Source organism: Pterocles gutturalis, unplaced genomic scaffold (genome assembly GCF_000699245.1).
Source record: "Pterocles gutturalis isolate BGI_N339 unplaced genomic scaffold, ASM69924v1 scaffold24573, whole genome shotgun sequence".
NCBI lineage: Eukaryota > Metazoa > Chordata > Aves > Pterocliformes > Pteroclidae > Pterocles > Pterocles gutturalis.
The window spans coordinates 1-12033 of record NW_010118750.1 but is presented as its reverse complement, the minus strand read 5'-3'; the positions used below and the strand labels follow the sequence as shown (position 1 = coordinate 12033).

General features: G+C 38.7%; 1 protein-coding gene across 1 annotated transcript; it reads right to left on the bottom strand.

The window, feature by feature from the left end:
- Window positions 1-3986: 3986 nt before the first annotated feature.
- RNF125 (ring finger protein 125, E3 ubiquitin protein ligase) lies at window positions 3987-11844 on the bottom strand. The gene is given in 7 exon segments (XM_010076355.1): window positions 3987-4079; window positions 5123-5227; window positions 7852-7877; window positions 7880-7934; window positions 8356-8512; window positions 9303-9397; window positions 11803-11844. Coding segments are annotated over 7 exon segments (573 nt in total).
- Window positions 11845-12033: the final 189 nt, after the last annotated feature.

The window sequence follows — 12033 nt, the reverse complement described above, 5'->3', positions numbered from 1 at the left end:
GCCTGGGATGTGGCCCCCGGGCCCTGGCTCCGGCCCCAGGCCCAGGCCCTACATCAGAGGAAAGCGTTTACGACCACTATCTGCACAAATAAAGCAATAGTGAAACCGTTTCTGTTCTGTTGTTTATTTATAGATTGACTGATACTAGCGGTAATTTTATGCAGGAGTTTCAGTGGTTTTAGTAACATGTGGGCCAGGATTTCTGCCTCTGGAAAAAGACTAAAAATCTTAATTTAGCAGTGTGACCGTGTGCTTTTCTTCCAGAATAAGGAATTATATCTTTATGGCAAAATAGTAATGCCAACAGTTTTCTGTGGGTAGAGTAGACGTGGGACCTGTTAAGGGCTGACCTCCTGTGAACATAATTCTTGGCAGATAACAAACAAAATGTGGGTGATGCTTTAATAATAAATGTATTAATAAAGAACATATTTTTTGAGAATATATTAAGATTATATTAGTTCATAATAAAACTAAGATTCAGGCTAGGCCTGCCCTCTCAGCCCATATCAAAGATGTGGGACACGGGCTATGGGGAAATGGGTCCTTCCCCCTCATTTTCCCTCTCTCCTTGGGACTGCAGCTGTCTGTACCATAGCTAGTTGTTCAGAGATCACTGAGGGGGAAATTCCCTCTCTCTAGCCTGAGGTTCAATTTTCAGGGAAGAGAGAGTGCAAAACACTAAGACCTGTGGTTCACATATGCCTTCAACCTCCAGCATTTCAAAACTCTAGCTTTCAGGCGTCCCTCAGAGCTGTGGCTTGTATCTGCCACTGATCGGTAGCAAGAAGCAGTGCCCGCACCACTGTCCGAGCCTGTGGTTTGGAGGGGAGAGAGGGAACTGCGGGAAATGAAGCTGAAGCTCAGGTCTCTGTTCAGGTGAGGATGAAGGGTGAACCATCCTGTGATTCTGTGAGGGATGCTGGCTCTGCTTTCTTATTCAGGATCTCTCTCAATTACAATTAGCTAAAAATGTTAGTATCTTCCGAAGCAACAGCAGAGGCAGCAGAGCAAAAGCCAATGACTGCCCTAAATACCTTATTTTTAGACCACGTGGAGGCAAATACACGAATGCCTCTAAGTACCGGGAGATCTGAAACACCGAAGTGAAGCACATCCAAAGCGATGGGCCCAATGTAAGAGTTATGTCACCTGGGCTGGGTTATTTATTGCCCAGGCTCCAGGTCAGGAGAAAATTTGGTGGAAAAGGCAGAACTCCCTGGGCAGGGATCTCCTGGGAGAGTACAGGCCTGAGATTTGAGGCATTGCAGTAAGATGTCCTCTTGTAAGTGTGGCTGTGCTAGCTCAGGAGGTTACTGCTCCCCTGTGCTCATCTCATCACTGCGCTCTTAGAGGCTGCTAATGGTCAGCCAAGCTGTTCATGAGCTGGCAAAAAGCCCAGCTATTTAAAGCAATTAACTGATTATCTTCTTCCCCAAAATGAAGTAGGAAGCCAGGCGGGTAGATCTGAGTAGGCATGATGGGTAGCGAGCGGCAGTTGGTGGCAGTAACCTCTTCAACAGTGCAAGTACGGCCAGAAGAAGAATCTGAACTACACCTTACGTGGTGATAGCCTGCAGGATGCTTCTTGTGCGTTGTTGTGTCAGTTAGGACTGTACCACAGCCATATAGCCAGCTTCAGGTGTACCCTATCCATGCCGTGACAGTACATGAAAGGAATTACAGAAGCCTCAAGTTCAGATGCTACGCAACCACCTTGTGTTACTCATTGGGAGAGTGGCAGCATGGCCTTCAGCCTCAGCACGCGAGAGGCTGGCAGAGATGGGCTTCCAAGGCTTTTTAGTCTTCCTCTATGACTTCAGCAAAGCATGTCCTTATGCCTCAATTTCTCAATCTGTAAAAGGGGAGCAGTTTTTAATCACCAAATAAGGCTGCTGCGAAGTTAAATTAATTACTGCAGGTAAAGAGGGTTACGTCCTTTGAAGGCAGGTGTTAAGCAAAAGCAACGATTTATTACTAAAGGAATATGATAGGTCCATTTGAACTTTGTTCGGGAGACTGCAGTATTTATTGATTAGTAGCTTTTGGCAGGGGGAGAGATTGCACAGATGACCTCAGGGAAGTAAACTACAGGAAGGTGTGCGTGAAGGCATTTGTACTCTTGCTAGCGTTATTGTAAATCTCACTCCTTTAATAAAGCTGTGACCTTGGAGTTGACAACTAGTACGCCATGGAGAAATATATAGCACGGCACCAGCCTTGTAAATCTTAGGTAGTTTTTGCCATTGACATAGAGAACATGTAAAGAGAAATCAGGCAGCTGAAGTTTATGAAACATTTATTTGAAGGAAAGCATTTTAAATCAGACTGTTTAGATGAAATGAAACCAATGGCCCTGACAACTTTTTATTCCTGGTGATAAAACATTTTTGTGAAATGAAAATGAAATCTCAACAGTGAAAACTTGTAGAACTGCTTATAAATTTTTTCAGTTTGCAGGGGGCAACTGCTACTGAAGAAGCACATTTTAGATCACATTTGCACGGCCATTGTGAAACTTTGTACAACCACTTTTTGTACAGCTATTGTTTTGGTTGCTTTCTTGACAATGCTGCTGCTGCAAGAACAGTACATCTCCTTGCCATGAAAGGGGCAGGGATTTGTTCTGTGGGAGTGGTCAAAGACGAATGTGAGCAGAAGGGGAAAGAGAGAAAGCTGTGTAACTGCAGGGGGATCCAAAGGTGCCACGCACAAGGGGAAGGACATTATTTGCTCTTGTCAGGTGTATCTGTATTACTACCAACAAAGAACACCTGCAGCCACAGACAAAACTAAGGACAACACTCTTACAACCATAGTGTATTTCATACATATAAGAAGTTCTCTATACATTTCATAGATGTGTTGGAAGCAATGAATCAGTATCTTTTCCCCTGTATTTTTGGCTACTCTGCTCTGGAAGACCAGATTTCCTTTTTTTTTCAGTTACTCAAATATTCCCACAAATTCCACCCTTTGGAGCAGCACTTTCCATCTTCCTGACTGAGGAGTTTTCATTCCCAAGGATGGTTTTCAAAGAGAAAGGGAAGTTATTTTCCCAGGCACATGAAATGTTGAGTCTTTCTCTTCTTAAAAGGGAGACACTTTCTGATTCTAAGAAAAACTAGTAAAGACCTAAAGTCTCTTGGGAGTTTCCTTGTTAACATGTTACCATGTGATTAAAGCTACTTTTTAATCACTGTAGATGCTTCTATGCAAGAACATGTATTCTAATTTCTTAGAGATGAACTGCATCTTTGAAAGCTACTATGTTATACTGTTATACTGTGCATGTAAAAACTAGTACATAATTTTTAAACTTACATAGTGAGAATGCAGGTTAGTTAAAAGACGCTGTCAATCTCTTGAACAGGTTTCTGGTTTTTTATTATAAACATAATATACACTTCTTGCTAGCCTTTCAAGATGGCTTTCACTTACCAGCTTTACTGATTTTGAGTCTTGTCTTGCACTGCAAGTGGAAACTTATGTGCAATCTTATCGGGTCAGTAATACTCTCCTTGACAGTAATTAGTATGCCTGCTACTGTTTTGAGGGGGAATGTTGTTCCAATTTGTTTGGTCCTGTAGTGTCTGAAAAGCTGTTGTTTGTCACCTACCTCCAGCATTGCACTGTCATCATCAATGTACAAAAGACTGGCCTGCTCCTGGAACAGAGCTGCAAAGTAATAGGACAGGCCAGTGTTTCTGTATACTGCACTACCAGCGAGTTCAGGACCATTGTGTTGTAGGGAGAGAAAATGACAATATTTTTTCTATCTTCACAAAAAAACCCCACGTTTTTTAAATGAAACTGAAATTTAATCTAAAAAAAAAAAAATTAAAACAAAACAATGCTTAAGAAAAAAAGCCCCATGATATTTTAGGTCCACACAGGTTACTAAAACTTGATTAATTGCAAAAGGCTAAATTTTAAAGACTGTGTTTATCTACAGAACATGTTCTTCCACTCTTCTGCAGTAGTCATTACATGCTGTTGGAATGACTTGCATGCACATACTCCAAGAATGACCCATCCAGAACTCTTTCAACAAGAACTTCTCCAACAGTGTTTATGTCCTGAAAGAAAAAAAATGATATTTTATTGATGATTGAGATAGTAATTAAAGTATTAATCGTTTTAATTTTGACTGCTTGTTAACTGCTTTGCCAGTTAACAAAGTACTGGTTTCAGTGGGTTTACATCCATGTTTAAAGTTTGCTGCCTAACTTTCTACTCCTTAGTGGTAAACACTGCAACATAAAGCAAGAGAAATCATTATGAAACTTGAAATGAATGAGAATGCCAAATGCAGAAGCTGGTGAATTCAGTGATTACGCAAAAACCAGCAATGCTAATGCTATTTATTAGAGTCCAATTTGGTGATGCATGTTATATTACTCTGTATAGAAATAAATACTATATTATAAACTATACTTTATGAAGCTACATATGTGTGAGCTATCATTAAAATGCTATCATACATAGGTCTGTTTCCACCATGTGCATGAATTATAGATTCAATTTGTTATGATGTTTCTTCACCCCTGCCCCCTATTGGACATAATTTTCTTTAGTGCTTTTGCCTCATTAAAAAAAAAAAAAAAAAAAAGTTTTATATCTTTCTTTAGGATTTGTCTGGATGAGTATCAAATATGAATATAGTAAAGCACTAACTGATATTCTTGTGAAATTCTAACAGCATGTTAATGCTTGTGCTGCGTTTTCTATTTTACAGCCCGGTCAGACAGCAAACAGCTACAGCACCTTTCAGAAGTACAACTGGGTTGTTAAAACAACTTTCATTTAAAGTACGTTGGTTTTCATTTGAGGACCTCCAAGTCACTTATGAACATGAGTTAGATGCATAATGCCTGTTAAGATATGAGGCAACTGTGTACCTTTCCCTTGTCCCACCATTCGACAGCAACACAACTGAGGACAGAACCCATAAACTGGCACCTCTGAGTACCAGACTATGCTGCTTCTGTACACATCTGCCACACTTTGTGACTTCACGGTGCAGTTATCTGCTCAGTTCTTGTCATGACTTCTTGATTGTAAAAAGTGTGGAAGAAGATACAGAAATCAAGTCCAGTAGTTTGCAAATATCATTACTCACTATATAGTCCTCATAATGTAGTGCATGTCTTAGTTGAAGATGCCTGATAAAATTTCTGCTGAAACAGCTTGGATCTTTCCTAGGTGTTAAACAACAAATTGGACACTATAAATAAATGGAAGGCAGTATTCAATTTTAATCTTGGAGGTCTTACAGAAGAAGTATTATCAGTGTTTAAAAAAACAGAAATGTGAAATAAGTGGATCTGTTACAGCCAAACAGCACTCTCCGAGCAAGATGAGTACTGCTAGGCACAGTGCACTTCTAGATCAGCTGTCAGTTATGCCAATCCCTGCTGTGTAATTGGTGTCTGCAGACATCCCAAAGACTGTCAAACTATATAGACCTGATGGTTAATATATTCCCTTCTACTAGCTACAAGGGAACAGCCATGTAAAAGCATTTGTTTTATCCAAACCAAAATTAGTTTATCACCCAAACAATTCATGAATCCATTTGTTTGTAATTCAAATCATAAACTAATAAAAATAATCCATTTGTTTATCATCCAAGCCACTGTGTGGATGATAAAGCGCTACAAGAAGCATACAGGATTTCTCTGGTCATCAATAACAAATTAATTCATCGTGCTTGCAACAGAAGTGCCTAAAACACTTAATCAAAAGAAGAGCTGAATTACTTCCTGTGGGTTCTCTGTAACATAAAAGTTGCAGTTGTTGCAACATGTATTTCTTCAAGCAATATCATGAGAACACTGTGCATATGCTAAAAAGATCATGGAATACACCATGTGTGAATATACCATTTGAGTACTAAAAACAGCTTTATGACATGCTATCGTAATGAACATTATGATACAATACACACACACACAAAAAAAAATTAAAAAGCCCATGTGTTTATTCTAAGTTTGAAATAAAAAGGTGGAAATAGCTATGCCGAATCACGTTTTACGGTACTCCTGAAATCCCCAAACAGTTACTATAAAGGTATTTCAGAATTCAAGTGAAGGGTCAGTGCATCAGTAACAAACAACGAAACGCACCTATCAGCATGTTCCCTCTCTTTGCTTTGTATTAATGATGTGGTTCCTGCAGTTTATAAACCAACTAGAACAGTTATCAAACCAGTATGACTTAAAAGATCACATATTCATTTCCTTGCTTATAATTTTTACAGTATTTGTAGGCAAACATAGTTCTGAATATTGTTTTTTACATTACATTTCAAAGAAAGGTGCAACAGAGGCTGTATAATGCATATTACTCGTGAGTCTCTCAGGATCAGCTTGTATATGCAATTCTGAAATGAGCAAAGGATTTAACAATTTTCTAAGTTTTAAGGCTTAATTCTGCCCTACAGCTACCCAATACAGCTATTTATGAATTTGTCCCGAGTTAAATAAAAGCTTATAGACTGATAAGTGTGATAAAAGTTGACGGTTATTTCAGCTGGCTAAAGTAAATAGAGTCTAATCTGAAAATTTGGCAAAATCTTATACATTAAAGCATTAGCTCAGACAAAGGTGAACACAGTATACACTCATGAGTGAATGGTTCCTTTAATTTTCTCAGAGCTCTGGCTCCAAGATAGCTTACTAATATGATCATGGTTAAAGTGTTGAAAACCAGCCTGCAAAGTAGAAGGGAATGGAGCGGGTTTCCCCCATCCCACCTGCTGGGGTGGGGCAATCAATGTTGGTTGATTTGTCTACAAGTCCTTCAGTCTGTAACCTCTCTAAAATACCTCTTCTGCAAGAATTGGAGTATAAAGTGCCTTGGCAAATAACGATCAGGGAAGTAAATTATGCTCATTGAGACCTGAGTCTGTAGCCTGTGGACCTCAATCCTACAAAAAGGGTCACAGTAAGTTGTTGCAGCCTCTGTGGACCTCAAACTAAAGGGCAAAAAGAAAATGCATTAGCAGTGGAAACAGGGTCAGGTGTCCTGCAAAGAGTATAGGGACACTGCCCGGTTGTGTAGGGATGAGGTCAGGAAGGCCAAGGCACAGCTGGAGATGAATTTGGCGAGGGATGCTAAGAATAACAAGAAAGGCTTCTACAGGTATGTAAATCAGAGAAGAAAGGTCAAAGAGAGTGTACCTGTTTGATGAGCGAGGCTGCCAAGCTGTCAACAACAGATGAGGAGAAGGCTGAAATACTTAACGACTTTTTTGCCTCAGTCTTCACTAGGAAGATCCTGGGAACTACCAGCCTGTCAGCCTCACCTCCATGCCTGGGAAGATCATGGAACAGGTCCTGCTGGAAGACTTGCTGAGGCACCTGGAGGACAGGGAGGCAATCCATCCAGCAAGGCTTTACCAAGGGCAAGTCCTGCCTCACCAACTCAGCAGCTTTCTATGAGGGATTGACTACATCAGTGGACAAGGGAAGACCCGCGAACGTCATCTATCTATACTTCTCCAAGGCCTTTGACATGGTCTCCCACAACATCCTTCTCTCTAAACTGGAGAGACATGGATTTGATGGGTGGACTCTTTGGTGGGTAAGAAATTGGTTGGATGGTCGCTTCCAGAGGGTAGTTCACAATGATAGGAGTGATAATATTTTAAATATTATATGTATGCACGCTTGTCTATGAGAGAGGGAGAGAGGGAATGACTATAGGTAAGTTTTTTCCCCACTGTCAAAACCAATTAAACAATTAATGTATTTTATCTTTGTCCATTTTCTCTTAGCAGTGGTGCTTGCTAGAATTAATCAGTTTAAATGTGATTTCAGTAAAATATAGACTTATGCACATTTCCACTGCTCTCCTTTCCAATCTGTGGTGAGACAGTGGTCCACTAGCTCATCCTCGTCTTCTTCACCTTGGCAATAACACAGGAGTATCTGGAATAAGAGGCAGTATATTGTTAGCAGCTGCAGACAGAACTGAGACATTCTTCGTACTACAAGCTTTGGTCAGATATTATAAGAATCTTCTTTTGCCATAGGTGAAATGCAGCATGGGTGTATGACACGTACCTGGGTGTCATGTATGGTATGCTGGCAAAAGATCAGCCTTGCTAATGGACGCTGCAAACACTGCTTGGAACTGTGCCAGCATGTCAGGATATTGATCCAGAAAAGCACTCTTAACATAACCATGACCTTTGAGAAGAATGGATGGAAAAACTGAACACTACAACTACAGACATTTGATAAAAACATCATTTAATTGCTCTGAAGCACTTGGGAGTATGCGTGACCAAACTACCAATTCTCAGGAGCCCTTATTAGGTATCGACACTTTGTCACAGAGGATTCCTACATAGTTCTCAATATAGAGTATGGTCTTGTTGCACAGTGGAAACACTGTTTTCAGGTTAGTGCAGTTTTCAGATGTGTATGGATAAATGTTCAAGTTTTTCTGAGCATCAGGAGAACAAGAAGCACGAAGGAGATGATAGGCCTTCTGAACAAGCAACCTGAATAATGTGTCATTTAGGAATCCAAGCAGCAAAGAGTATAGGGACTTTAAATTACACACATCAAAAAAAGTATTTAATAATCATATAAAAATTGTTCCTATTTGTTAATGGACAAAACTAAAGGCCATTGAACTTAAAGACTTCAGTTATTCTAGAATTTCTACACATGAAACCGATTGCTCTAACGGGTCCTGCCCTGGAAGAGAATGAAAGGGACAAGAATTTGAACTTTTGGCATATGAAATGCATATATTCTGTAAATATATATGTTCTCTCTATATACCATAAACATATAAAAAAGAAAAGCTGTCAGTCTTCTTATTTCAAAACTATTTCTGAATTAACAAATTATTAGAAGAGAGACAATTACATTTAGATTATTATTAGTCTTATTCATTCTGGAAGTAACCAACATTTTCAAGGAGTTTTATTTGAAAGTAAACATAATTCTCCCCCAAGAAAAATAGCAAAAATTGTTGACTCGTCAAAATGCTGTTGTTTCTACAAAACAGGTCACATGGAGCTAGATTCTATCAAAATCATACTAACTGCAAAGAAAATGTATTATTTTGTAGTTACAGACAAAAAAATAATGTGTCCATTTTAAGTACTATTTGAGTATTATGGTTTCAAAATATTAGTAAAGGATTCATGTTCAATTCTATAAAACAGAAACAAGCTCCAATTAAAAAAATTTTTAAAAAGAGAATTCTTCTAGTTTGACTTTGCTATGTTAGGACAACCAACTCAAAAATGCTTTTGCAACTTCATCATCACTAAGGTCTACCTTGTTCCAGCACCTGTAAGCTCCTGTAGAGGCCCATATTTTTCTATATATTTTTCCCAAGTTCTTAAATGAGATCTCATTTCACTCAGACATACCTAACAACGAGAAGCAGCATCTTGTTATGTTTTATACCATGAAACATTCACGCTAATACATCACTCCAAATATTTCTAGTTCAAAGCCTTATTACAACATTGTGGCTGTACCTAGGGAAGTCTCCTTTGACTACTGGCTGAGTTCCTCAAGCATTTTGTTACTGGTTCAATGTTGCTCTAATACATTTTATAATAATATTCAGCTTATGAGTGTAAAGTCAATTTCAGTGAAATAATTATTGGTTTGTGGTGATTTTACTTGTCCCTTATATTTTGCAATGAAATTTGGGAGGCAAAAAGGAAACATTTCTAGTCTGGGGAGAGAGATCCTCCTAGTTCCCATCCTGCTGTGTTTTTAATGGTGAAAATCTAGACTAGCTCTGTTAAAAACAAAAATATTCCAACATGAGGGCCTGATTTGATTCTGACCTCAGTGAAACCATCAGCCAAACTTTTTGGTAGATTCATTAAGGATAAGATTTGGGTTTTATATTGCTGCTGCTACTGGCTGTCCTATTTCCTTTAGCTCACAACCTCTAAATAACAACCCTGGTGAAGCACAGTCGTGAGGTCATCATTTTCTATGATGAGAAAGAATATGAAATTATATGAAGTCACCATGTTGCGATATTTAAATACTATTTGCACAGAAACAGTGCAGAGTCATTAATATTACTTATAGGTTATTCTATATTCTTAACCTTTAAATGTTGATGACTGGTTCTTGTGAATCTTGATGAAGAAATTTAATATAACCCTGTCCCAGATGTCTCTGCCATGGCTTCTCTACAAACGATCATCCTGAAACATGCTCATGCCTCAGTCACTTAATTGCAATTTCTACTCCCCGAGTGGAAACCCAAATGAAATTAGGTTTATACTAACACAGCAATCCCTGCACTGGCGTGACTGAGACACCACTGGAGCATTTGCCAAGGGTAGTCTGCCAAACATCAGAAACAACATACAAAGGTATCGTGATGCTATGATGCATTAAACACACTCTTTTTTAACATATCTTAGTGGCCTCACAGATGGGTTTACACAAGAAATACAGCATCTACAAGAAAGATGATAAACCACTGCAAATATCCATAATCAGGTCACTTGTGCTTTGCCACTGAACAGCAAAAAGCAGTGCTTAAGCTCTACTGAGTATTGAGAAGCCTAGCTAAGACGTACATAGCTCAGCCCTTCTTAACATACTGTTATATTTGAGTTCTTTCTACAAAACCCTTTAAAAATATTGAAATGAAATCCAATATTTAGCTACTGTTAACATCAAGGTATTGCAGTTCATGCATTTCATTGTTAGTTTCAAGCAAATCTTTCCCAGATAGAAAATCCATGGCAAAAAGGTAAAGAACCAATAGTGTTAACAACAAATGAACTTTTTTACTGCTTTTCTTATGTTCTTTGTAATTCCCCACCACTCTGTAAATAGCCATCCTTCTGAAGTTCACACATTTACTTGCTGGTTTACATTTTAAGGTATTTCCACACTGCTGCTGCTAGACAGGAAGGATTTAAGGGTATTGTTTTGCAGTTAGCAAGACAAAGGAAATGATAAAAGCCAGACGTGAATCTGGTCAGAGAAAAAAATAAACAGGAGTCAGATCTAATCTGTACAATCTCCTCCCACAAACCAACACAGGTATAAAAATATGAGGGGGGGGGGGGGGGGGACTGAAGAGTGTTCATTGTACAGAAAGAGGCACAGAGTAAATATTCACAAACATGGGAGAAAATACTTGGGTTTATATGAATTTCCACATAAATGTATTAATTCAGTCTTAGTTCACTGTTTTTCCTATTGATTTATGCCCTGTCCTCCACCGCAGAGTCCTGTTAAGCTTTTGCTCTGCACCGTGTTTTGATGGATGTAGATGGTCCAGTCTGAACAGCTGCGTTTAAAACTTTGTTTGCTTACGAGTAAGCAAAGTTTCAAAGGCCTTATTTAGACTTAAGAAAAAAGTCTCAGTTTAGGTAGCTTTACCAAAGGGCGGGTGTTTAAAAAAAAAATAAAAATTATATCCTTATCCTGTATTCTGTATTTTAACAGGTGTAGTTGTGGCCAGGAGTTTTACAATTGGGCAATCGTAGTATAAAACATGTGATTTTTCCTTTCTCTGACCAAAGCCAACACAGGGAGTCAAGGAGATTCAGATCCCATAGGTTTAGGCTAGAGCTTAATATTTGCAATGGCACTGGCAGAGTGTTTCAAAGCTCGTTTAGATATGGAACTTGATAAATCTAGCAAGAATCACAAAATTTACTCTTCCATCATCGTGCCGGTTGGGTTTCTCTATTTAGACATGACCTTAAAAAAGGATCTTAATAGTGTTAGTCTTTTGCATGGATAGATCTCTGGAATGATTTAGTAATTAGTGTTCAAGGTTGCAAACCTGTGTTTCACATTCTGTGTAATTTCGGTATGTGCTCTCCATTTTCAGTAGGTGGGATTACTTCAGAAGGAGCTAAGCGCGGCAGTAAGGGCATGTTCATGCATTATTCTTTAAACCTGCAGAAATACAGGGATGACAGAATCTATATGCAGAAACAAAAACAAATGTGACAATCCCCCCAAAACACACTTTGAATAAAGCAGAATATATACATACATATATTTTATATAT